At 47.9% G+C, this 27,954-nt stretch overlaps 1 protein-coding gene across 2 annotated transcripts in view; it reads left to right on the forward strand.

Annotated features, from left to right (window-relative positions):
• Positions 1-18,749: 18,749 nt before the first annotated feature.
• SCARB1 (scavenger receptor class B member 1) overlaps positions 18,750-27,954 on the forward strand; it is a 91,054-nt gene continuing 81,849 nt past the window's right edge. For both annotated transcript variants that reach the window (XM_047759546.1, XM_047759545.1), the window contains exon 1: positions 18,750-19,120. In XM_047759546.1, coding sequence (XP_047615502.1) covers positions 18,995-19,120 — 126 coding nt within the window. In that variant the 5' untranslated portion in view covers positions 18,750-18,994. The remainder of the gene's footprint in view (positions 19,121-27,954) is intronic.

Below are 27,954 nucleotides of genomic sequence, written 5' to 3' on the forward strand. Positions count from 1 at the left end.
GCGACCCACTGATCGAGGACAGGGATTGAACCCACATCTTCATGGATACTAGTTGGATTCGTTTCTGCTGCCCACAACAGGAACTCCTGAGCAAATTTTCCTAAAAAATGGGAAGGGCTTTGTACTAATATTGGCCTCAAGGATTCTTTGTACTTACATTGGCCTCAAGAACACTCATGCCTGGAGTTCCCTCTGCAGTGCAATAGTATCGGTGGCGTCTTGGGATCACTGGAAGCAGGTTCAATCCACAGCCTGGCACGGTGGGTTAAGCATCCGGTGATGCTGCAGCTGCAGCTTAGGTCACAACTATGACTCGGATCTGATCCCTGGCCTGGGAACTCCATATGCCTTAGGGAGGCCAAAAAAGAAAAAAACAAACAAACAGAAAAACCCACACCTCCTTGGCTGTCCAGCAGCTGTCCTCTTGCAGACTTCTGGGGGGCCAGGCATAGGAAGTGGGTTCTGTCCTGGGCAGGACAGAAAATGTTGCTCTGGCAGGAAAAATAAAACAAATGGGCACTCGCTGCAGATGGAACTGTTTAGTTGGCTGGGGCACAAACCCTTGGCTTTTGTTGAAGAAAGGCCACACATAGTGACAGGTAAAGTGGTTCTCTTGAGTTAGGAAGGGAAGCCTGAAAAACTCAGCTCAGATTTCAACAAACCAGAGCTCATTATACTTTGGACCTGGGAACAAAAGCCCTAAGAAATTGAATGAGAGATTCAGAGAGAGAGAGAGAGAAACTTGGACTGTGCAGCTTTTGTGGGCATTTAGAGACTTCCCTGAAAGCAGCTGCCATAACCACGCTACCTTCACAGTCTATATTTTGGTTCCTTGAACACACAAAATTCACTCTGATCCCAGGGCCTTTGCACCTGCTGTGCCCTCTGCCTGGAATCATACCCCAGGTCTTCACATGGTTGGCCAGTCTTCATTCAGTTTTCTTTTCAAAAGTCACCTTCCCAGAGAAGCCCACCCTCCCTCCCTATCAAACCACTCTGTTTTCTTTCTTGAACGTTATCTGAAATTATTCTGTTGGTTTATTTGTGGACTTGCTTTTGTGGCTGTCTCCACCCGCTGGAATGCAGCAGCGCTACGACAGTAGGGACCTCTCTCATGCTCTCTAGGACCCAGAACTATCCTAATACATAGAAGGAACTCAGTAAACATTCACTGAATGATTAAATCAATAAAGCTACTGATTGTGGCTGCTGGCTACTTGCCAGAGCGTTTCACGTCTGTAGCCATTGAGATGCTTTTGGCTTCAAGCACTAGAAAGCACCAATCTGAGCTGTTTAACAATGAAGCCACTCATTTCCACATGAGGAAGAAGTCTTAAGCTGGAGAAATTCAGGAGGTCAAGGATGGACATCATTGAGCACCCAAGTTCTTTCCATCTTCCTGCTCCAGCATCTTCTGCAATGTGAGGTAGTGGCCATCAACCAGGAAGCCCTCCAGCACACCAACCTTGTGTCTTATTGGCCCGAATTTGGTCACATGACCACACCCAAGCCAATCAGAGTGAGGGAATGGTGCCAAGCCTGGCTTAGTACAATCAGGATCCTTTTATTTTTTTCTTGTTCTTGCTGCACTTGCTACGGGGGTTCCCTGCTGGTCTGGTGGTTAGGACTCGACACTATTTTTTTGCTTTTTAGGTCTGTACCTGTGGCATAAGGAAGTTCCTGGGTTGGGGGTCGAATTGGAGCTTCAGCTGCAGGCCTACACCACAGCCACCAACGTCAGATCCCAGCTGTGTGTGCAACCTACATTGTAGCTTAAGGCAATGCCGGATCCTTTAACCCACTGAGTGAGGCCAAGGATTGAACCCACATCCTCATGGATACTAGTCAGTTTTCTTTCTGCCGAGCCATAGGGGAACTCCTATTTTATTTTATTTTATTTTTTATGTTTCTTTTTTTTTGGCCACTCCTCTGGCATATGGAGTTCCCAGGCCAGAGATCAGATCTGAAGCACAATTGCAACCTATGCCATGGCTGTAGCAACGCTGGATCCTTTAACCCACTGTGCTGGCTGCTGATCGAATGTGCTTCCTAGCACTGCAGAGACGCTGTCAATCCCATTTCACCACAGCAGGGATTCCTACATTTCTATTTTAAAGATATTTATTAAAATATTTCATGGGTGTGATTGTGTGTGTATGTGGCAGGGCAGGGAGGGAGGAGACCTGGAGACCTCTGAACTAAACTCCATGTAGAATACAATGTATTTTTTTTGTGTTTGTAATTTCGTATTTTGCTTTTTTCACTAGAACAACATATGTTGTTGAAAGCATTATTTTTAATGATTGCATGTTTTTTCTCTTTTTTATTTTTTTATTTATTTTTATTTTTATTTTTTTTGTGTGTTTTTGCTATTTCTTTGGGCCGCTCCCTCGGCATATGGAGGTTCCCAGGCTAGGGGTCCAATCGGAGCTGTAGCCGCTGGCCTACGCCAGAGCCACAGCAACGCGGGATCTGAGCCGCGTCTGCAACCTACACCACAGCTCACGGCAACGCCGGATCATTAACCCACTGAGCAAGGGCAGGGACTGAACCCGCAACCTATGGTTCCTAGTCGGATTCGTTAACCACTGCGCCACGACAGGAACTCCCTCTTTTTTATTTTTTTATTTTTATTTGTATATACTGATTTTAATTTTTTTCCATCATAGCTGGTTTACAGTGTTCTGTCAATTTTTTACTGTACAGCAAGGTGACCCAGTCACACGCGCATGTATACATTCTTTTTTCTCACATTATCATGCTCCATCATAAGTGACCAGACATAGTTCCCAGTGCTACACAGTAGGATCTCTAGAATACAATATTCATTAATGGATAAGTAATACAAATGTGCTAATTTGAACCTTCAAAATTTATTATTATTATTATTTTCTGTACCTACAGTATGTGGAAATTTCTGTGCCAGGGATCGAACTCTTACCACAGCAGTGGCAATGCTGGATCCCTAACCTGCTCTGCCACCAGGGAACTGCATTGTAGACATTTTTAAGTGCCTGGCATTGTGTGACCATCACCACCACCATCTCCAGAAATTTATCATGTTCCCAAACTGAACCTCTCTTCCCATGAAAGACTAGCTCCCCCCAGCTCCTGGCACCCCCCATTCTCTTTTCTGTCTCTGTGAATCTGATGACTCTTTGGACCTCATCTAAGTGGAACAATACTGGACTTGTCCTTTTATAACTGGCTTATTTCACTTAGCTTAATGTCCTCAAAATTCATCCATGTTGTAGCTTGTGACCGTATCTCCTTTGTTTGTAGGACAGAATCATATTCCATTGTATGCGTAGATGACGTTTTATTTCTCTGTCAATGGACACTTGGGTTACTTCCACCTTTTGGCTCTTGTGAATATTGCTGCCATGAACATGGGTGTGCAAAGATCTGTTTGAGCCCCTGCTTTCAATTCCTCTGGGTATATACGTAAGAGTGAAACTGCTGAATCATATGGTAATTCTACACTTCATTATTGGAGGAACTACCATTTTATATTGCTATCCGTGGTGCATAAGGATTCCATTTTTTCCACATCCTCTCCAATTATTATTTATTATTTTCTGCGTGTGTTTTACCAGTAGCCATCCTAACGGGTGTGAGGTGGTATCGCATCATGGCTTTGATTTGTAGTTACTAATGGTGTGGCTCAACCTTTTAAAGTCTTGCCCTCAGGGGCCCCTCGAAGACCCCTCTCCGCTGATGGGGACCAACAGTGGCTGAGAGTCTGGTCTTATATCATCAAGAAAGCAGCTGCTCTTGGAATTCCCGTCGTGGTGCAGCAGAAACAAATCCGACTAGGAACCATGAGGTTGTGGGTTCGATCCCTGGCCTTGCCCAGTGGGTTAAGGATCTGGTGTTGCCGTCAGCTGTGGTGTAGGTCGCAAACGTGGCTCGGACCAGGCGTTGCTGTGGCTGTGGTGTAGTCTGGCAGCAATAGCTCTGATTAGACCCCTGGCCTGGGAATCTCCATATGCCGCAGTGCGGCCCTGAAGAAGAAAAAAAAAAAAAAAAAAAGAAAGCAGCTGCTCTTTCTGGGAAGCAGTTTTTTCCAGAACACGGTTTCTAGCTCTCCCTTCCTCTTCTCTAATTAACTCCCTTTTCATCGTAGAATCAGTTCCCTTCAGGGTGCCAGCAGGAAGGGGGCAGTGCACACAGGACATTTTGAAGAGGGTTTAATAGAGGGATTGTTTTTTTTTCTTTTTTCTTTCTTTTCCTTTTTTTTTTGGGGGGGGGGCTGCACCTGCAGTATGTGAAGTTCCCAGGACAGGGATTGAATCCCTGCCAGAGCAGTGACCTGAGCTGTTGCAGTGACAATGCCAGATTCCTAACCTGCTGCCACACAAGAAAACTCCTAGAGGGACTATTTTAAAGGTGTAAGGAAAATGAAAGAAGTTGTGAAGCTCTTCTCACTCCTGGGGCTGAAGGCTGGAGGGGAGGGAGTGACACTGGAACCTGGAAGGAGAAGGGCCTGCCTTGCCTGGAAAAGGTTGCAACCAGCCTGAGTGTTTCAGTTACCTGTTGCTGCATAAAAACCACCCCAAAATGTAGTGAGATAAAACAACAAAGCTTTGTTTTATTTTCTGGCAGTTCTGGAATGCTGGGATGCCTGGCAGGTCGACAAATGCTGTTTGCCAGCCGGGAGCTCAGTGGGGCTGTTGGCTGAGGGCTTGGTCCTCCCTCAAGTGGCTTCTCCACACAGCTGCTTGGGCTTCCTCACAACCTGATGGCTGAGTTCAAGGAAGTGTGTTTCAGGAGCCCAAGGCAGAAGCTGCTGATGGCTTAAGGTCCACTCTTGGAGGCAACACAGGGTCCCTTCTGCCACATTCAACAGGTCACACTGTTAGCCCCGATTATGGTGGAGGGAAGATAGATTCTGGATAAGAGGAGTAGCAAAGAAGGATTGGCAGAGTCTTTTTTTTTTTGCTTTTTAGGGCCACACCTGTGGCATATGGAAGTTCCCAGGCTAGGGGCTGAATCGGAGTTGTAGCTGCCAGCCTATACCACAGCCACAGCAATGCCAGATCCAAACTGCATCTGCAACCTACACCACAGCTCAGGGCAACACTGGATCCTTAACCCACTGAGTGAGGCCAGGGATTGAACCCAAAACCTCGTGGTTCCTAGCCAGATTTGTTTCTGCTACACCATGATGGGAACTCCAGTGGTTTAATTTAAGGAAATCCCACTGGAGAAAGCTGAAGAGCTTTTCCCTTGCTCATCTTCTTCAGATCTCCTACCTCCACGGGGCAGAGCCAGCCAGAAACCAGAGGACAAGGGAGGCAGCTGTCTTGGTTCCTGAGGCTCACCTTCATAGGGAAGACATCAGTGTGGAGAAGCAGAAGGTAGCTCTTGACGGAGAGGGGCATATCCTGGCAGAGGGTATCCCCCTACTCCCAAGCTCTTCTAGAACTCTCCGTGTTTCCTTTGTTGTGCAATTTGTAATTTTAGACCTCTGTGACTATTTATGGTCAGTTTCTCCTTCAAGACTGCAAGCTCTAGGAGCCGGGGCCATGACTGCTTTGCCCACCGTTGGATCCCCAGGCCCGGCACTGGGCTTGGCACAGGGTATGTGCTCAATAGATATTTGTTGAATGACTGAGCCCTTCCTGATATGACGCTGATTTTCCCCCGTTACCCCTCACCACCCCATCCATCTGGGGCTGTGCGTTCTGTGTCCCAGATACGCCTTGAATTTGTCTACCTCTTCCTGGACCTCCCAACCCAAGACAGAGGATCCCTGGATCACTACAACCCAGGCCACTCAGGACAACCTCGTTTCATCATAACTGAGCCACGCTTTTTACCCTTGACCTTCAAGCAGCAGTCAGGGAGATATATTTTTGGTTGTTGCTGATTTGTTGTTTTTGTTTGTTTTTGTTTTTGACCACACCTGTGGCCAGGGACTGGCCCAGGAACTCCAAGAGCCACAGCTGTGACAATACCAGATCTTTAACCTGCTGAGCCACCAGGGAACTCCCAGGGAATGTATTTTATTCTCAACAGAAAAAAAAAGAAAAACGAAATTGTCTTAGTTTGTTCAGGATCCTGTAACAGAATACCACAGGCTGGGTGGCTTATAAACAACAGATATTTTTTCTTATAGTTCTTATAGTTCTGGAGGCTGGAAGTCCAAGATCAAGGTGATGGCAGATTCTGTGTCTGGTGAGGGGCTGACTTCCTGGTTCATAGATGGTTCTGGGGTCCCTGTGTGCTCAAGTGACTTAGGGGCAAGAGAGCTCTCGGGGGTCTCTCTCTCTCTCTCTCTCTTTTTTTTTTTGGCCTCCTCATGGTATACGGAGTTCCTGGGCCAGGGATCAGTTCTGAGCCACAGTCGAAATCTATGCCACAGCTGTGGAAATGCAGGATCTTTTAACCCACGGTGCCTGGCCAGGAATCAAACCTGTGTCCTGGCGCTGCAGAGATGCCAACTATCCCATTGCGCCACAGCAGGAACTCCTGGGGTCTCTTTTATAAGAGCACTAATTTCACTCCAAAGGGCTCCTACCTCACCTTCCAGAGGTCCCATCTCCAAATACAATTCCACTGGATATTAGGATTTAACATATGAATTTTTTTTTGGCTGTTCCCATGGCATACAGAAGTTCCTGGGCCAGGGATTGAACCCTTGCCACAGTAGCAATTGGAGCTGTTGCAGTAACAATGCTGGATCCTGCTAGGCCACCAGGGAACTCCATGAATTTTTTTTTTTTTTTGGAGGGGGACGCAAATATTCAGTCTATAGCGGAAACAGACACAAAAGTAGAGAAAACTGTACCACGAATACCCATTTTCAGATTCAAAAATTATCAAGGTTTTTTTTTTTTTGTTAAATTGACTTCATCTGTCCTTTTTAGTGGATTATTTTGAAACTCATCCCAATCATGATGGTCTTTCTCCCCCGCATCCTCTAAAAAGTATGGATATTGCCTCATTATAACCATAAACTGTTTTTTTGGCATTTCCGTCATGCTCAGCAGAAACAAATCTGACTAGCATCCATGAAGACGCAGGTTCGATCCCTGGCCTCACTCAGTGGATTAAAGATCTGGTGTTGCTGTGAGCTGTGGTGTGGATTGCAGACATGGCTCAGATCCCACATTGCTGTGGCTGTGGTGGTTGTGGTGTATGTAGGCGGGTGGCTATAGCTCCGATTTGACCCCTAGCCTGGGAACTTCCATATGCTGTGGGTACAGCTCTAAAAAGACAGAGAAAAACCCCAAAAGCCCATGAAGATGTTTTCACCCCTTCAAAATTAGAAATCATTGGGAGATATATTTTAAAACCTGTGTCAGATCAGGTTACTCTTCTGCTGCAGGACCGCCATGGCTAAAATTGGAAATCTTACCATGGCCTAAGAAAAACATGATGATTTAATTTATTGCACAAACTTTGAGAGTAAAAGGGGGGTGCTATCAATATGAATTCTGGGACAAGAGATATAAACTGGGTGTTTATGCTATCTGAGGGGCCGCCCCTTCATGGCGCTGTCTCTGTTCATGTATTCCTCAAACAGCCGGAACTTCCTTGCCACAGGGCCATTGCACTTACTGGTCATTTTGCCAGAATGTCCTTGCCCGGTCTCACCTTGCTGGTCTCACCCCTCCACCCCCTCATTTTTCTGTGGTGTTATCACATTTGTTTCTTGCATTAGCACTTAGCACCATATAAAATCCTTGTCTATTTGCTTAGGTGTGTGGGGTTTTTTTGTTGATTGTTTTTTTTGTTTTGCTTTGTTTTGTTTTTTTGCTTTTAGGGCTGCACCTGCAGCATATGGAAGTTCCCAGGCTAGGGGCTGAAATCGGAGCTACGGCTGCCAGTCTACACCACAGCCACAGGAACGTGGGATCCGAGCTACATCTGCGAACTACACCACAGCTCTCGGTAGCGCCGGATCCTTAACCCACTGAGCGAGGCCAGGGATCGAACTGGCAACCTCATGGATACTAGTGGGATTCATTTCCACTGCACCACAATGGGAACTCCCTGCTTTTTTGTTTTTAAATCTCTTTCTAGGAGTGTCTGTTGTGGCTTAGCAGGAAGCCACATATGCTTCCATAATATGCTGCTGGTATGGCCCTAGAAATATTAAAAAACAAAACAAAACAACAACTCTTTCCCACACTAGACAATAAGGCCAGGACAGAGGGGACCTGTCTGTTCACTATTCTATCTGCAGCCCCTAGCACACAGTAGGCCTGGCACAGAGTGTGTGCTTGGCGGATATTGGCTACATGAGTGAATGAAGGGATGGATGTATATCCCTTCTCTGGCCAGGTCAGGTGGGGCCAAGTGACCTCAGAGGAGTCTTCCGGCTCCTGGTATTGGCACCACCCTCGTGTATGCAGCTATCGTGGGCTGTGGGAGCAGACAGAGTCTTTTCTCTTGTGATCTGGCCGAAACAGAGCAGAATTATTAGCTCCTGGCAACTGGCTGAGCCCTCCCACACACTTACACCTTTGACCTAGAAAGTAGTTTTGTGTTGGAGGCTTAGTTCTTGCCAGACAGACGATGTCTCAGGTCCTGAGAGGCGGGGGCAAAAGTCAAGTCCAGCTGCCAGCTCTTAGGGAAGGAAGGCAGCTAGAGACTCCGAAGGTGGGGGATGACTTTGAAGGAAGTTGGGATTTGTAGGGACCTGGCTGAGTCTCCTAGGTGATATCTGGGGGGCTCTGGAGACCTCCACTAATATCAATATTCACAAAATTCCAAGGGTCCATGTGTTTCCAAAATGGGGGTGCCAATGGATGTAGGTACCCCAGGTCGCACCAGTATCAGCTTAGGTAAGAAGCGCTTTGAGGAGTTCCCTGGTGGCTCAGTGGGTTAAGGATCCGGCACTGTCACATCTCCCTGTGACTCAGGTTACTGCTGTGCTGCAGTAACTCAAGTTAGATCTCTGGCCTGGGAGCTTCTGCATGCTGTGGGTGGGGCCGAAAAAAAAAAAAAAAGAGAGAGAGAGAAGCCCTTTGCAGTGAAAAAGTGGAAAGCAGTACCTCTCTGAGCCTGGGATAGTGTGGGTGGTAACTGTGCCATCTGCAGGGAACACATTATGGATCTTCGCATAGAATGTCAAACTAACCAGGCATCTGCTATTTCTGAAGAGCACCCAGGGAATCTGTCAACACTTCCAGTGCATCGCCTGCTGGCTCCAGACATGGCAGGCAGGGGTGGACCACAGAGAGCAGGAGTTCCAAAAGTACGGGCACACTGGAGTGAAGACCCAAGGGAAGTGCAGGAAGGAGACGTGGAGCTTTCTGGGGAAGGGCTTTTCAGGGCCAGGCAACAGCCAGTGCAAAAGTTGGGAGGATAGATTTGAGTTAATATATTCATTTCTCTCTTTCTTTCTTTCTTTTCTTTTTAAGATATTCATTTCTCTCTTTCTTTCTTTCTTTTTTCTCGGCATGTAGAGGTTCCCAGGCTAGGGGTCGAATCGGAGCTGTAGCCGCCGGCCTACGCCAGAGCCACAGCAATGTGGGATCCGAGCCATGTCTGCAACCTATGCCCGCTGCTCATGGCAACACAGGATCCTTAACCCACTGAGCAAGGCCAGGGATCGAACCCACATCCTCACAGACACTATGTTGGGTTCTTAACCCACTGAGCCACAACTGGAACTCCCTAATTTCTTGAATTGATGCAAATGACTTAGTACTTAGTACTTTTCCTTCATTTTCAAGAAAAACAAAAAAAGCTGGTTTTCTTCATGAAGTCCAAATGAACACTGCAATTTTTTTTTCTTACGATCCTAGAAAACTTATTAGAAATGGGCTCAGTCCTTGGTATATTATGAAATAAGACCTGCAGAGGCCAGAGAACTTTGTCATGTTCACAGGCAGGTCTCATGCATGAGGCAGCATGCCTGGAATATAGCAGGTGTTTTGCCAATACTGGCTGAATGAATAAAACCAGTGAACATGAGCTCTAGGTCTGCCTTCACCCAGTGGTGACCTAGGTGGCAGGTGTGACCCAATGTGAGTGTTTCCTTTTCCTCAATGGCTATTTCTTCTCTTCTTCTTTTGCCTTTTTATGGCACACTGCAGCATATACAAGTTCCCAGGCTAGGGGAGTTCCCGTTGTGGCTCAGTGGACATGAATCTGACTAGCGTCCATGAGGATGCAGGTTTGATCCCTGGCCTCACTCATTGGGTTAAGGATCTGGCATTGCCGTTAGCTGTGGTGTGAGTCATAGCCTTGGCTTAGGATCCTGCATTGCTGTGGCTGTGGTGTAGGCTGGAAGCTGTAGCCCTGATTTGACCCCTAGCCTGGGAACCTTCACAGGCCTCGGAGTGTGGCCCTAAATTTAAAAAAAAAAAAAAAAAAGAAGAAGTTCCCTGGGCTAGGGGTAGAATCAGAACTGCAGCTGCCAGCCTACGCCACAGCCACAGCAACAGCAACACCAGATCCGGGCCGCATCTGCAAACTACGCCATACCTTGTGGCGACACGGGATCCTTAACCCACTGAGCAAGGCCAGGGATGGAACCCGCATCCTCACAGATAGTAGTTGGGTTCTTAACTCACTGAGCCACAAGGGGAACTCCAGCTTTTTCTTTTTCTTTTTTTTCCTGTGTTTTCTCTCTCTCTCCCTCCTGCCACCACACAAACTTCTTCCAATTTTCTTTTTTTTTTTTCTTTTTAGGGCCACACCCATCAATTCCTGGTTGGATTCATTCCACTGAGCCATGATGGGAACCCCGTTCCAATTTTCTTTTTCTTCATGTTTTCATTTTCTTCAGCAGAAAACAGTGATTCACATCTGGCCTCTGGAGCCAAGCGGCTTGTTTCCATCCCGGGTCTGCCACTAACCAGCTCTGACTCTTTTGAATCAAGCCATTCAGCTTTCCATGGAATACATTTCATGCATTGTCCCCAGGGGGTAATAATAATTCTTCCTGGGCCTGGGCAGGGCGGACAGCATGTGGCAGCCTGCACGGAGTGATGAGCCCATTTAGAGTTGGCACTTTGCTAAGAGTGTAAGCAGGATTAACTCATTTATTTATTTATTATTTTTAAATTCTAAAAAAATTTTTTCCACTGTGCAGCATGGGGACCAAGTTACACATACATGTGTACGTACTTTTTCCTCCCATTGTTGTGTTGCAATGTAAGTATCTGGACATAGTTCCAAATGCTACACCGCAGGATCTCATTGTAAATCCATTCGGAGAGCAATAGTTTGCATCCGTTCACCCCAAGCTCCTGATCCCTCCCACTCCCTCCCTCTCCCTCCAAGGCAGCCACAAGTCTATTCTTCAAGTCCATGATTTTCTTTTCTGTTGAAAGGTTCATTTGTGCTGTATATTAGATTCCAGTTATAAGTGATATCTTATGGTATTTATCTTTCTCTTTCTGACTTATGAGAGTCTCTAGTTCCATCCATGTTGCCACAAATGGCATTATGTCATTCTTTTTTATGGTTGAGTAGTATTCCATTGTGTGTATATACAACATCTTTCTAATCCAATCATCTGTCAATGGACATTTGGGTTGTTTCCATGTCTTGGCTCTTGTGAATAGTGCTGCAATGAACATGCGGGTGCATGTGTTTTTCTAAAGTTTTGTCTGGATATATGCCCAAGAGTGGGATTGTGGGGTCATATGGAAGTTCTATGTATAGATTTCTAAGGTGTCTCCATACTGTTCTCCATAGTGGCTGTACCAGCTTACATTCCCACCAACAGTGCAGGAGGGTTCCCTTTTCTCCACACCCCCTCCAGCACTTGTTATTTGTGGACTTATTAATGATGGCCATTCTTCCTGGTGTGAGGTGGTATCTCATGGTAGTTTTGATTTGCATTTCTCTAATAATCAGGGATGTTGAGCATTTTTTCATGTGCTTGTTGGCCATCCGTATATCTTTCTGGGAGAACTGTCTATTCAGGTCTTTTGCCCATTTTTCCATTGGGTGGTTGGCTTTTTTCTGTTGAGTGGATTAACTCATTTAATCCCATGATTACCCCAGGAGGTGGGCACTGCTGTGATGATCTGTACTGCAGAGATAAGGAAGAAGCCTGAGCTCAGAGAGGTTAGGCAACTTGCTCAGGGCTACGCAGCTACACAGCCTGCCTGCAGACGTAGGTTCTTAACCATTAGGCTCTCAAAGCTGATGTTCATCAGTGCTTATTGATTAACTGTGTGCCAGGCACTGTTCTGGGAGTTGGGGATACAGTAATGGGAGTTCTCTGGTGGCCTGGCGGGTTAAGGATCTGGGATTGTCACTGTTGTGGCTCTGGTGGCGGAGGAGATTTTTCATTTTAGAGGGGGAAGAGAACCAATAAAACAAGCAAATACTGGTATAATGTAGTGTGTTGGATGGTGGTGAGTATTCTGGAGAAAAATAAAGCAGGGCAGGGAGGTAGGGGTTTTGTGGGTGTGGTTGTAATTTGAGAAGGAGGGAGAGGAAGGAAGTTCTAGCTGGGAAGATGATGTTGGAGCAAGGACTTGAAGGAAGGGAAGGTGAGCCACATGGAGGTCTGAGAACAGGATGGTCCAGCAGAGGGACAAGTCAGTGCAAAGGCCCTGTGGCCGGGGCTAAGCAGCTAGTTGGAAGAACTCCAAGGAGGTGGAGCGGAGTGAGCTGGGGGTCAGGAGAACTTGAGGTCAGGGAGATGAGGGGTGACCCTGAGGGCTGTGCTGAGGACTTAGACTTTTACTATGAGTGACGCGGGAACCATAAGAAAGCTTTGTTATTGCTTTCTTTATAACAGCTTAATTGACGCATAATTCACAAAGCATACGATCCGATCATTAAAAGTGTAAAATTCAATGGATTTGAGTATATTCACAGAGCTAAACAAGCATAAGCACAATCAGTTTTAGAAAACATTCTCACTCCCAAAGGAATCCTTGGTAATCACTCCCGTTTCTCTCTGCTCCCCACTCCCCCACCCCCAGCCTAAGCAAACACTAATCTGCTTTTTGTATGGATTTGCGCTTTCTGGACATTTCATAGAAATGGAGTCATATAGTACATTTTAAAAAATCTTTTTGACTTTTTAGGGCTGCACGCACGGCATATGGACGTTCCCAGGCCAGAGGTCAAATCAGTGCTGCAGCTGCCGGCCTACACCACAGCCAGAGCAATGCCAGATTCTTAACCCACTGAGCAGGGCTGGGATCGAACCTACATCCTCATGGATACTAGTCCGATTCTTAATCACTGAGCCACAACAGGAACTCCTTAGTACACGTTTTTTAAAAAATTTTATTGGCGTAGAGTTGACTTACAATGCTGTGTTAGCTTTAGGTGTAGAGCAAAGTGAATCAGTTATATGTACATACATATACACACATATGTACATACACACACATATATCCATTCCATATATATATATACATACATATATAAATATATATATACACACATAGAGATATAAATATAAGTATATATATGTATGTGTCTATATATATATATCCATTCCTTTTCAGATTCCTTTCCCATATAGGTCACTACAGAGCTTTGAATGGATTTCCATGTGCTATACAGTTACCCATCCATTCCTTATAGAGCAGTGGGCATATGTCGATCCCAACTACCGAATTTATCCCTCTACCCACGTTTCCCCTTTAGTAACCACAAGTTTGGCTTCGAAATCTTTGAGTCTGTTTCGAGGAACGGAAAAAGCAGATGTGGTGTGTGTATACAATGGAATATTCCTCAGCCACAAAAAAGAACAAAATAATGCCATATGCAGCAACACGGATGAACAAAGAAATTATCATACTAAGTGAAATAAATCAGACAGGGAAAACAAACATCGGAGGAGATCACTGAAGTGTGGAATCTAATATAGAATGATGCAGGGGAACTTGTTTACAAAATAGTACATGGCCTTTTGTAACTGCCTTGTTTTTGTGTGTGTGTGTGTGTTTTTTTTGTTTGTTTTGTTTTGTTTTGTTTTTCGGCTTCCCTGTGCATCGGCTTGATGTGGGATCTCGGTTCCCAGACTAGAGACTGAACCCCAGCCACAGCGGTTAAGGTGCCGAATCATAACCCCACCAGGGAACTCCCTCTGCATCTTTCATTTCAGGTAATGTTTTCACAGTTATCCATATTGTGGAATGTAGCAATACTTCATTTTTTAAAATGCTGAATAATAATATTCTATTGTGGGCTATTTCATATTTTATTTATCTGTTCATCAGCTGGGGAACATTTGGGTTGTTTCCATGTTCTGGTTCTTGTGAATATTGCTGTCATGTGCAAATTCTGTGTGGACACTGTTTTCATTTCTCTTGTATTTATCTAGGAGGGGAACTGCTGGGAGTTTGGTAACCCTTTTGAGGAGCTGTTTCCAGACTGTTCTCCACAGTGGCTGTGCTATTTTACAATCCCACTGGCAGTGTATCGGGGGTACCACATCTTCGCCAACACTTTTTTTTTTTTTGTCTCTTTGCCTTTTCTAAGGCCGCTCCTGCAGCATATGGAGATTCCCAGGGTAGGGATCCGAGCCACGTCTTTGACCTACACCGCAGCTCACGGCAACGCCAGATCCTTAACCCACTGAGTGAGGCCAGGGACCCAACCCGCAACCTCATGGTTCCCAGTCGGATTCGTTAACCACTGCGCCACGACGGTAATTCCCACCAATATGCCTGATAACAGTCTTTTGATCATGGGAGGGTTTGGAGCTGAGGAGGAAGGTTATCTGACTTAGCTTTTACAGGATCTCTCTGACATCCACTTTGATAATATTTTACTATCATGAATCTTTCCTTTCCTTCTGCATCTTTGTATTCATCCTGGCAAAGCCTTTCTCTAAAATGTGATGAAGTAACCCTCCCCCCACCCCCGCATCCCCCCACCCCCGCATCGGATGTGACTCCCCCCAGCGAGGTCACAGATGGTCACGTGTCTCGGACATTCTTCCTTTCCTGCCTTTCTCTCTTGTCAAGTGACAGTGTGGCGTGACATGAGGACACTCCTGCCATGACCTTGGGGGCCCTCTTGGGTAAGCACCACGTACATTTGGTCCTTGAAGACTTGAAAGTTAGATTGGGTGAGACGGTCAAGGCAAACCAGACCTTGCTCGCTGAGGGAGGCTGGGTATCAAGGAAGAGGGGTGGTGGCGTCAGGGCCAATACAGACCCCAGAGTTTTGGAAATGGCTTAATTCCCAACAACTACAAAAGTCAATCAAACATAAAACGATGCCTATAGCTGGTGCACTGAAGGCCCTAAGGAATACAGTGAAATTACATGAATTAATTAATGAGTTACTTGATTAAAGAATTAACTCTTTCAAGTCTTTATTTTTTTAAATTTTATTTTTTTATGTCTTTTTATGGCCACATCTGCAGCATATGGAGGTTCCCAGGCTAGGGGTTGAATCGGAGCTGTAGCTGCTGGCCTTGGCCACAGCCACATCAACTCGGGATCTGAGGTGAGTCTGTGACCTACAACATAGCTCACAGCAATGCTGGATCCTTAACCCACTGAGCGAGGCCAGGGATCGAACCCGTGTCCTCATGGTTCCTAGTCGGATTCATTTCCACTGGACCACAACAGGAACTCCTCAAGCTCTTACTGAGTGTGTATTAGGTGCCAGGCATTGTTTCAGGTGCTGAGGATACATCCATTAATAAAAAGAGACAAACTTCTCTCTCAGGACGTGGGCCTAGAAAGAAGTAAGCAGGTAAATGAATGAGACAATTTCAGATAAAAAGGGGTGATTTGATAGAGTGGCTGGTGGGTTGGGACTTCCATTTTGGGCAGCTTAAACAGGGAAGGTCTCTTGGAATTCACTGGTGGCCCAGTGGGTGAAGGATCTGGCATTGTCACTGCTCTGGTTCAGGACATTCCTGTGGCATGAGGAATGATCCCTGGCCTGGGAACTTCTGCATTCCATGGGCATGGCCAAAGTGCGCGCGCGCGCGCGCGCGCGCACACACACACACACACACACACACACACGAAATAAAAAAAAATTAAAAAGCTAAACTAGAGACAGTCTCTCTAAGGAGCAGGATTTGAGCTGAGACCCAGAGGAGGAGGAGTTAGCTCTGGAAAGGTATTCCAGGCAGCGGGAACAGCAAGTGCAAAGCCCCTGTGGCTGGAAAATGCTGTGGTTGTTCAAGGAAGAGCCCAGGAGACTAGGGTAGAGAGAATAAGGAAGAGAGGTTAGAGATGCGAGAAGAAAAGTGGGTTGAAACCAGGTCACTTAGAACCTCAGGCAAAAAAAAAAAAAAAAAAAAAAAAAGAGTTCCCGTTGTGGCTCAGTGGTTAACGAATCTGACTGGGAACCATGAGGTTGCGGGTTCAATCCCTGGCCTTGCTCAGTGGGTTAACAATCTGGCGTTGCCGTGAGCTGTGGTGTAGGTCAAAGACGCGGCTTGGATCCCTCATTGCGGTGCCTCTGGTGTAAACTGGTGGCTACAGCTCTGATTAGACCCCTAGCCCGGGAACCTCCATATGCCATGGGAGCAGCCCTAGAAAAGGTAAAAAAAAAAAAACCTCAGGCAGCAGTAACAAGAACGGTTAATTTAGTGGTTTAGTGGTGCTCTTTCTTACCTTGGGGCACTGCTCTAAGCACTGTCACATCTTCCCAACTCTTAATCCTCACAGCCCTTGGAGAGAGTTTTTTTTTTTTGGCTTTGCCCATGGCCTGTGGAAGTTGCTATGTCAGGTATCAGACCTGTACCACAGCTCTAGCCAGAACCACAGCAGTGTCAATGCCAGATCCTTAACTGCTAGGTCATTAGGACCTGGAGAAAGGCTCATATTGTCCCCATTCGACAGCGGAAGAAACTGAAGCATGGAGAAGGCCAAGCCACTTTCCCTAGGACTCCCGGGTAGCAAACTCTGGAGTATGGACTTCTTGGAACCTGTTCCCATCTGCCACTACAGCTACTTTTGCCCTAGCCATCCTGATCTAGGTCAGGGGTTGGGTCCCTGCTCCTGGTGCCCTGGACAAGGTTGAGTTTCCAGAGGCAAAACTCCTCTCTGGCTGGTCCACAGTAGGTGCTTGATAAATACTAGCTCAGGGAGTTCAAGTTGTGGCTTAGCAGTAACAAACCTGACTAGTAACCATGAGGATGTAGGTTTGATCCCTGGTCTCGCTCAGTGTGTTAAGGATCTAGTGTTGCCTCGAGCTGTGGAGTGGGTGGCAGATGTGGCTCGGATCCAGTACTGCTGTGGCTGTGACCTAGGCTAGCAGCTCAGCTCTGATTTCACCCCTAGCCTGGGAACTTCCAGATGCCGTGGGTGTGGCCCTAAAAAGACAAAACAAACAAACACACATAAAAAACCCTCAGTCCTGGCAATGCTGCTTAAGGATGGACCTGGGAGAAGGCTCTTACTCCCAGGGTTGAATAAGAGTTTCAGAAGTTCTCATTCTGAGCCCCTCAGGAACTGGTCTGCCTCACCCAGGTGTTGGGGACACTGCTCTCCCATCCCTGAGTGACCCCATCTAGAGAATGAGGGGTGGCTCAGTGGGCTAAGAATCCGGCATTGTCACTGCAGTGGTTGGGTCCCTGTTGTGGCAAGGGTTCACTCCCTGGCCCAGGAATTTCTGCATGCTGCTGGCGCTGCCAAAAAGAAAAAAAAAAAAAGATGAAGGGGGATTGGCCTACATACAGAGTCTAGAATTCAGTGGAGGAGTTTGCTGCAGGCTTTAGGAGCAGGCTACATGGGGGCTGTGGAGGGGATTGCAGGGGAGCACGTGCCCACCTGTTCTATTTTCTTGGCACTTTTCTCTGAAATCACCCATCATTTATTTGCTCACTTGCCCATCACCTGTCTCCTTTTTCACTGGAAAGCCGCTTAGATATGTTGACCTAACCCTCTGTGCCTGTTTCCTTATCTGTAAAATGGAGCCACCATGGGCAAGGCACTCAGCACAGGGCCAAGTTCCTAGAAGGCTCCTTGTGGTTCACTCTAACATGCTCCTTGTGAGCCAGCATTCCCAGCCAGGCCGCTGTCAAACTACTCCTGGGGACGGGGCAGAGGGCCAGAGAGACAAAGCTTCTGCTGTAGCATTCTAGTCCCAGGCCATGGTCAGAATGCAAGAATAAAGTGGAACACGCCAGGTGGTGCCCGGTGATAAGGGTGAGGGGTGAGCCCGAAGAGCTGGCGCTATTTTATTTTACACAGGGTGGTGGGGCAGGCCTTTCTGATAAGATGGCCGAGCAGTCGTGAAGGAAGGAGCAGGGCAGATATCTGGGGAAGACAGAATTCCAGGTCGTGGGTGTACCAAATCTTGAGGCAGGAGCATTCTAGATGTATACATACATAGCGCGCGTGTGTGCATACTTGTGTGTGTGTGTGTGTGTGTGTCTTAGGGGCAGAGGGGTGTGTGTGTGTGTGTCTTGGCAGACGGGTGGGGGAAGGGAATGAGGGGAGATGAGGGGGCAGGGGCTCTGGAGTTCCTGCCAGAGTTGGGAAATTCCTATTAAATATGAACAATGATGATGGTCCTGACAGAGCAAGTGGGAGGGGAGAAGGAGCAAAGAAGGGGGGCGGAGGAGTGTGTAGAAAGCAGGTGAGGCGGGGAGACAGCTGAGGAGAGGGGAGAAGATGGGGAGGAGGAAGAATCAGGGAAATGGATGGAAGGGGAAAAAAGTTACGAGGTGGAGGGCAGCCAGGTTCAACGTTGCACGTGGCCGTGAGACCTCCACAGCTCCCCCCGCTGGAAACGGAAGCTAGGGCGCCGGGCCCGCGGCTGTGGCCCCGCCCCACAGACCTTCTGATCCGCGCCCCGCCTCAGACACGCCCCCTGGAACTTAGGCCCCGCCCCGCCGCCCCCACCCGGCGGCGCCCGCCCGAATCCCGGTGCCCAGGGCGTCCCGGGGGCGGTCCGCTTTGATGGCGCATAAAACCGCTGGCCACCTGCCGGGTCGCTCCTCCGTGCTCTGCCGTCCGGAACCCGCCGTGCCGCTGCCGTCCCCGTCCCTGGAGTCACAGTCACTGTCGCCTCCGCCCCCGTCTCGTTCCCTCCACAGGCGCGGAGCCCAGCGACCTCCGCGCGGGCGCCAGGGCGCGCAGACATGGGCAGCCGCTCCAGAGCGCGCCAGGTGGCCGCGGCGCTGGGCTTCGTTGGGCTGCTCTTAGCCGCACTGGGCGCTGTCATGATCGTGATGGTGCCCTCGATCATCAAGCAGCAGGTCCTCAAGGTGGGTGAGGGGCCTGACTAGGGGTCCGGTCCGGGCTGGAGGGCGCTGGGCACCGAGGAGGGTCGGGCGCGCAGCCGGCCGGCTGTCAATCCGAAGCCGGGATCCTTACCCGGGGCCCCCGCCTCTGAGCCCGGGGGAAGGGTGACCAGTGGGCACGAGGAAGGGCAGCTGGCCACCTTCCTAGGGACCACCCGACCCAGTACGCAGGCTGAGTTTGGGGCCCAAGGAGGTCACGCAAGGCCTTGGCTGGAGGCATGGGCCAGGGTTGGGGAAGCCTGGAATGGCTTGGGACCTGACCTCACCTCAAGGGTCTCCGGCCTAGGGCGGCCTGGAGTGTGGCCGCCTTTCGGTGCTGTCGGGAGGAGCCCAGGAGCCTGCCTGAATGTCTCCTGCCTCTTTTACAGTAGTCTGTGACAGAGTCTGGTAAAACTAGAGCTGCACATGGTGGGCGCTCAGCCTTGTGCTCTTGGCTTTCCAGAATCTCCCCTTACAAACCCATTCTCAGAGGCCGAGTGGGCTGCTCTATCCTCCCCCTCCCCCACTGCCTTCCTGATGCAGATTGGAAATGATAAGCCGCTTTTCTCCCCAGATTCACACAGAGGCAGGCATAAACCCGAGGCTGCATGAGCAGGGTCTTTGGGGGAGCCCACAGCCTGAGAACTTTCCTCCGATCCTAACCTTCTATCACCCCTGCCCTTTTAAACCAGAAGACACATTGAGGCGGTCAGCCGGCCTTCAGACCCCCAGACTCTGCCATGGGTCTCTTGGTGGGTTGTTTGAATGAGCCTGGAGTTGCTGAGGGACAGGAAGATGTAGAGCATCACACTTGAGCTTAAAGCATTCAGAGTTTTAAAGCCAAGGCCAACCCCTGTAAGGGCTGGGAGAGAAAACCCAGGCTTACTTTAGCCTAAGATCCAGCCAGAGGCAGAGCTGGGCTAAAGATGTGGGTATCAGCAATGGCTTTTCCCTTAGCTTGCTTCTTTAGGCAAGTTTCTTGAGAATGGGGACCTGTCCACATTTCATGTCTGTCCCCCAAGCCCAGCCTGGAATGCTTGGGAGATGAATGAATGAGTGAATGAATGAAGGCAGCCATTTTTTGACCTTTAAAGGTGGAGCCACGTTAGGTTTTTCCCAAGGTCTCTGGGTAAGCAGTTGTTTGAGTCACCAAGTCCTGTAATCTGATTGCATGGTGTTTCTGGCCCGTGATGACAATGAGCTCTGAGTTCCTCTTGGTGGGTTTGAATGTGTTTCCTGCCTTTGGGGATGGCGGGAAGAAGTTTCCTGGGGAAACCTCAGAGAGGCAGAACTGCTTCTTTCTCTCTCATGGCAGCCAACACGTGTATCTTTTGCTTTTCAAAGTAGCTGTGAGAATTTTATCACAGTGAACATCAGCTGTAAATGCCCGCCGAATTTGTGGTTTCTGAACCCCATGCACCCTGGAGAGATTGTGGTATAAATGTGGTGTGGTGAGTCCGAGCAAAGAGCTTCTTGCTTTGGAGGTGTGGGGGTGGGTGGGATTTATAGCTGATGAAGAATCTTGTCAGCCCAGTCCCTCTTGGATTTAATTCAGTGCTTTCTTTTTATGACTCTCAATCAGATGAAGGATGTTTCTGTGTGTGTGTGTGTGTGTGTGTGTGTGTGTACATGCATACACGCATGCACCATCTAACTTCCCACTCTTCCGAAGAGTAAAGTGCCACTGTCCTCTGTTGTCTCAGAGCTAAGATTTCCGGGCTTAAACTTGACTGAGAGCCACCCAGCATCCTACGTGAATATCCCCAAGGCGATTGGTTTGGGGCTGAGTGGCGTGAAGACACGAAGGCCAGCCCAGCCCATGACAGCTCCTTCTTGGACAGCTCAGGCTGAGCCCCGGCCAAGAGCTTTCCCTTGGAAGAAGAATGCCTATGTTCAGGGCACCAGGCTGGTGGGACGTGAGGAGAGGGAGGGGCTCCCCCGGTATTTTCTTTGGCTGCACACGTCCAGTACAACTTGAATGGGAAGGCTTATGCCTGGATTTCTTTTTTCTTTCTTCCTTTCTTCCTTCCTTCCTTCCTTTCTTTTCTTTCTTTCTTTCTTTCTTTCTTTCTTTCTTTCTTCCTTTCTTTCTTTCTTTCTTTCTCTCTCGTTCTTTCTTTCGCTTTCTTTCTCTTTCTCTCTTTTCTTTTCTGTTCTTTTCTTTTTTCCCCTTCCTTCCTTCCTTCATTCCTTTAATGAACTTTGGTTAATTACACAAATCTGGAGTTCCCATTGTGGTTCAGTGGGTTAAACCTGACTAGTGTCCATGAGGATGTAGGTTTGATCCCTGGCCTCGTTCAGTGAATTGACGATCTGGTGTTGCCACAAGCTGTGGTGTAGGTATCAGATGCTGCTCGGATCCCACATTGCTGTGGCTATGGTGTAGGCTGGCAGCTGCAGCTCCAATTCAACCCCTTCCCTGCAAACTTCTACATGCTGCATGTGCATCCCTAAAAAGAAAAAGAAAAGGAAAAAGTCCATGTATGTTCCCCCCCCAAACCCTCCCCATACATTGGGGAAAAAAAAAAGTCCATGTGTAAAGGATGTGAATTCTCATTTGTGAAAAAAAATTCAAGTGGAGGGGAAAAAAAGATTCCTTCCATTTTCTTTCCTTCCTCAAACAGTACCACCATCATCTGAGAGTATCTTTCTAGACTTTTGTCGAGATATACATCACAAGCATGTATTTAGACACATTAATATGTATTTTTACATATATTGAACTAAACTATGTATAAATAGCCTACAGTTTTCTTTTCTTTTTCTTTTTCCTGGCATCCCTGCAGCATATGGAGGTTCCGGGCCAGGGATCAGATCAGAGCTGCAGTTGTGACCTAGACCTCAGCTGTGGCAGTGCTGGATCTTTTAACCCACTGCGCTGGGCCGGGGGTTGAACCTGAATCCTGGTGCATTAGAGATGCCAAAGATTCTATTGCACCACAGGGGGAACTCCTGCAGTTTGCTTTTCAACTCACAGATATTGCTTGGAAAATTTTCCGTGTCAGAATGTGTAAATCTGTCACTTTTTCCACTGCTGAGTGGGATTCCTTTGAATGGCTGTCCACTTAATGACCTACCTGTTTCTCTACTGACCTGTCATTTTCTCTGTCACAAACAACCGATCAGGGACTATCCTGATACATACCTCTCTGTGTTCATGTATGAACACTTCCACTGGGTACATTTCTTATGAGAAGCCTCTAGACCAGAAGGTATGTCCGGTTTGAATGTTGATACAGCCTAATGGCCTTTCAGAAGATCACTAGTATACTTAGTGTCAACTTCACTATCTTGAAAGTTGGTCCCTTCCCTGAGGTCCTTAATTTTTTGAAAACTTATGCTATTTAAGCTGAAAAAATTGGTGAGACTGTTAATAAACAACTTGAGGGGAGCTCTTTAAGAAATTGCAAACACCATTGGATCATTGTGACTTTCAGTTCTGTATCAGTTGAATTGTTTGTGCTCTTTCCCCCGTATGTGTTGCTTCTGTTTTTCTCCAGTGAAACTTTCATTTTTTTTTTTTAAAGAAGGGAGTTCCCTTCATGGCTCAGTGTTTAATGAACCCAATTAGGATCCATGAGGATGCGGGTTCGATCCATTGCTTCGCTCATTGGGTTAAGGATCAGTCATTTCTGTGAGCTGTGGTGTAGGTTGCAGACGTAGCTTGGATCCCGAGTTGCTGTGGCTGTGGCATAGGCTGGCAGCTGTAGCTCCGATTCTACCTAGTCTGGAAACTTCCATGTGCCGTGGGTGCAGCTCAAAAAACAAAACAAAACAAATAAATAAAAATAAAAAAATAAAAAAGTAAATGAAAATGATAAAGAAGAGGAGTTTTTGCTGTGGTGTAATAGGTTAAGAATCCGATTGCAGTGGTTTGGGTCTCTGCAGAGCTGAGAGTTCGATCCCCAGCCAGGGAACTTCTATATGCCACCTGTGTGGTCATTAAAAAAAAAAAAAGAAATAAAGAAAGAAGAAAAAGAAGAGGAGTTCCCCAGTGGCTCAGCAAGTTAAGGATCCGGCATTGTCACTAATGTGGCTCAGTCACTGCTGTGGCTTAGATTCGATATCTGGCCCTGGAATTTCCACATGCCAAGGGCATGGCCAGAGAAAAATAAAATAAAATTTCAAAAAGAGGTTCTTTAGTATTTATAGATCCATCTACAGAGTGTGAAAGTGCCCCCTCCCCTACATCTCTGCCATTATTGGCAATACTGATTTATTAATATAATTCCGGGGGGTTGATTTGATGCATATGATTTACATTTCTCAGGTTGCTAATGGTGTTGAATAGGGACGTGACACGTTTTGAAACCCATGTCTGTTTCCGGAGCTCAGGGCTTCCAGACATGGCCATTTGCTAGCTGGGGACCTCAGGCCAGTTACCTTACCTCTGAGCCAGGGTGTGTGTCTTCAGCTCAAAGGCAGAGGTCAGATCTAGTTTGGCTCCAGCAAGATTATAAAGTACAAAGGCAATTGCATGTATGTGAAACTGCCCTAGATGTACCTGGTTTCTCATTTCAATGTTACCATATCCTTGTGAAATATTGTGGTAATTTTCTTTCCTGCAGGTAAAGGAAACCGAGGCATACAAAGCTCAGCCACTTGCCAGGGTTTCCACAGCTTGTGGTCGTTAAGGGCAGGAATCCTGACTCCCAAATCTGGGTCTACACCACAATAGGGGCATAGGATGTTAAACAAGATTTCTAGGCAAAAGTCAGAGAGAAACAACTAGGTATTTATATAGATACATGGGCAGAGAAAAGTAGAAAAAACACGTTACTAATTGAAAAAAGCTCTGGGGCTATTTGTGTTTAACAAAAAGCAAACTCAGGTTCCTGCTGTGGCTCAGCGGGTTAAGAACCTGACATAGTATCCATGAGGATGCAGGTGTGATCCCTGGCCTCTCTCAGTGGGTTAAGGATCCGGCGTTGTGGTGAGCTGTGGTGTAGGTTGCAGACGCCGCTCAGATCCCGTGTTGCTGTGGCTCTGGCGCAGGCCGGCAGCTGCAGCTCCTATTTGACCCCTAAAAAGGCCGGAAAAAAAAAAAATTAGTAATGAATCCACAGCTTTCCCCAAAGAATGGTCAAATGAGTTAGAAGCAGAATGCAGGAGGCACTCAGCAGTGGGGCCTTGCAGATACAGGTCCTTGGGAGAGGCCTTGGGCGAGAATGAGACTCGTTTCTTCTCTTTTCCCCCAGCGGGCAGGGTTGATCCAGAGGTGTTCACACCTGATGTGCTAGGGAGCGCAGTCAGGGTCGGCTGTGTGTCAGGCATCTCTTTTAGTCTTCAGAGAATTCTGCGACACACGTCTGACTGTCATTATCAGCAATTAGGGAAACAGAGGCTTACAAGAGTGATTTGCTCAAGGGCCCTTGCTGGTGTGTGTGTGTGTGTGTGTGTGTGCGTGAAAATATCCTGGGGCAAACCCCAGGAGGGCTGGCATGGAGTGTGGCATGTGTGGCCCCAAGTGTTTGAATGGATTAGGAAGCACAGTCCAGGTTCCTGGGCGTCTGTTTCCAAGTTATTGGGTGTCTCTGGTCCACCAGGAAAGGCCCAGCTGATGGATAGTGGGAGGGGCCCTTCACTGCTGGGTCACAAGGGAAAAGGGCTTGTCTGCTGGGCCACCATGAGTGATGACACACCTGGTGGCCTTCTCCATGTCCAGTGGGGGAAGCTGAACCCCCCTCTGCTGTCTAAGTTTTCTGCTTGGAATCAGCCTTGTGTGCTTTATCCACTAATTGTTGCAGCTGCCGGAGTCTCCCCCACCTGTGTCTTCCTCTCGGTAAATGACCTTCCATTTGTTCCCTTCCAGAGGAGAGGCAAAAACCTTGGGTCATCCTTGGCTGCACACTTTTTTTCTGATACCCTTGTTTCTAGATCATCAGTAAATCCCATCAGCTTTACCTTCAAAACCTGTCTGCGCCCTGATCCCTTCTTGGCAGCACCGCTACAGCCTCCTCCATCCACAGCTTGGACTGGTGCAGTAGTCTCCATCTCTGGTCTCCACAGTCAGATCATGTGCCCCCTGTGCTCATAATCCTTCCAGGTTCCCCCCTCACTCTGAGTGAACACCAAGGTCATTTCAGGGGCCTGAACATTGCCCCTGACCCCAAGATCTGGCCTTCCTTCCCTCTCTTGGCTTCCCTGCTCCCCTGCCACGCTCATCTCTTCAAAGCCCTTGAACTCTTTAAGCCCGGTCCCACCAAAGTCTTGTTTGCTTTTCACACTGCCTGGAAGCCTTATCTCCCAGATCTCTGCATAGCTCATCCCTCGTGTCCCTAAAAGGCACCCTCTTATGTTATATGTTTATTTGTGTATTCTCTTTCTGTCTCATGAGCAGGGGCAGGTCCGGTGGCTGTCCCCACAGTGTCCCTGAAGACCAGAGCATGGTAGAGTGGTGGGATGGGCAGACAGTGAGCACTTGGAGGTCGAGTTGTTTCCTTAGCCTCTCCCCACCCCTGGCCCCAGCCCTTGACTCTGTTTTTTTGTTTTGTTTTGTTTTGTTTTACTGCTTGTTTTCAATTTTCAAAAAAGTTTTATTGAATTATAGTTAATTTACAAGATTGTGATAATTTCTGCTGTACAGCAAAGCGACCCAGTCATACATATATGCATCCATTCTCTCTCAGATTCTTTTCCCACGCAGATTATCACAGAACACTGGGTAGAGTTCCCTGTGCTCTACAGCAGGTCCCCGTTGACCACTCATTCTGTATAACTCAGTATGCATGTGCCAATCCAAACTCCCAGTCCATCCCTCCTACCCGCCTACCTGTCCTCTTTGGTAACCATTGGTTTTTCAAAGTCTGTGATCCTGTTTCTGTTCTGCAAATAAGTTCATTTGTGTCCTTTTTTTTGAGATTCCACATATAGGTGATATCATATGGTATTTGTCATTCACTGCCCACACTCTATTTTGTCCTCTCCTCCCTCAGCAAGGGCCACCCAGAGAGCCTTCAGGACCGCCATGCCCACCCCTGCCGAAGTTGGTTTGCACCTTCTGGCAAATCCCCTCTGCCCATCATTTAAAGGTTTGGGAGGCATGGTGAGGACAGAAAACAGTCAGTGGACACTGACTTTGCACCAGACACTGTTCTAGGTGTGTTTCGAGTATTCTCTCACTTCACTGAGTACCTAAGAGCTCCCACTGCCTCTCTTTTACTGAGGGAAGCAGAAGCACAGAACTGTCAAGTTACTAGCCTCAGGTCACACAGCTGAAGTGGCAAGACCAGGATTCCAGCCCAGCGAGCCTGCTGCCCCAGACCCTGCCCTGTCCACACTCCCTATTTCTTTTCTTGTTTTTTTTTTTGTCTTTTTTTTTTCTTTTTAGGGTCACACCCACGGCATATGGAGGTTCCTAGGCTAGGGGTCTAATCGGAACTATAGCTGCCGGCCTACACCACAGCCACAGCAATGCGGGATCCTCACCACTGAGTGAGGCCAGGGATCGAACCCACATCCTCATGAATACTAGTTGGATTCGTTTCTGCTGGCCCAGAATGGGAACTTCTTTCTCCTTTTAATTACCTCCCCCAAACCACAAGTACGTATCGCCTCCCGACATCTTCCTTCCAGGGCATGCTTTAGCATCACAGATGCCAAGAGAAGCTGGTAGGATGGTTTCTCCCTGGCTGTGGTCCTGGTGACCCTCAGGGTGGCCCTGCCTACCCTCCTATCCCGCTCTGTACCCTGCCCTTACCCCTGGAAAGCCCTGGGGTTGTCTTGGAGGGCTGACCGCATCTGGCCACATCTGGCCACCGGAGGACAAGGCTGTGTGGAGGGGGGCAGTGGAGTTGCAGGTGTGCTCTGGTTCTGTTGTGTTTTTCTTCCTCTTCGCTGCCTGAAGCTTCCTATTCCTCTGGTGCGCGAGAGGGCAGCTTCCACTTAACTTGGGTCGACAGTTGAAAAACAGGGCTATTTTTAGTTTCCCTCAAGTGTGGTTATTTTTGCTTCCCTCTTTGCTCCTAATGGATTTGCTTCTCTGACTCCATGATTGTGTGTGTGCACATGTGTGTTGAAGTGGGTGCACGTGTGCTGGTTGTACATACATGACCAGTGACACAGGCACACGTGTTGGCTGGTGCACAGACACGACCATGTGCTGAAGCACACACACACACACACACGTGTTGTGTGTCAGCGTGTGTTGACCTGGAACCCAGCGTCTTGTGGTGGCATATATGTGTGCATGCACACACGTGTCCATAGGGGTTGATATGTGCCCACACGTGGTCGCCTGGAACACATGGGTTCATGTGTGTTGTTTTGCATGGGTACATATGTGGGCTCACAAATGTGTGTCAACACATGTTGGGGCGTATGGTTACACATGTGGACACATGCGAACGGTCCAACTTTCCCCAGACCCTGCACAGGGCTTTTTTCTGTGGACCCTGATCTTCCCCTTCCCTTCCTGGAATGACTCATACTTGCCAAGCCTCCACTTCATGATTCACGTGATTAGCTAGAATTTGCTCAAGCTCAGCTATATGGAATCATCCTGTTCTGGCCTTCATATTCTAGCAAACAGCATGTAAGCGAGTAGGGGCCAAGGACTTGCTCATGGAAGAGTGTTTTTTTTTTTTTTTCTTTTTAGGGCCGCACCCACGGGATATGGAGGTTCCCAGGCTAGGGGTTGAATTGGAGCTGCAGCTCTCGGCCTACACCACAGCCGACAGCAACACGGGGTCCGAGCCGTGTCTGCGACCAACCACAGCTCACTGCAACGCCTGATGCCCAACCTACTGAATGAGGCCAGAGATTGAACCCATGTCCTCATGGATACTAGTCAGTTCATTCCTGCTGAGCCGCAACAGGAA

This window comes from Phacochoerus africanus, chromosome 15 (genome assembly GCF_016906955.1).
Source record: "Phacochoerus africanus isolate WHEZ1 chromosome 15, ROS_Pafr_v1, whole genome shotgun sequence".
NCBI classification, from domain to species: Eukaryota; Metazoa; Chordata; class Mammalia; order Artiodactyla; family Suidae; genus Phacochoerus; species Phacochoerus africanus.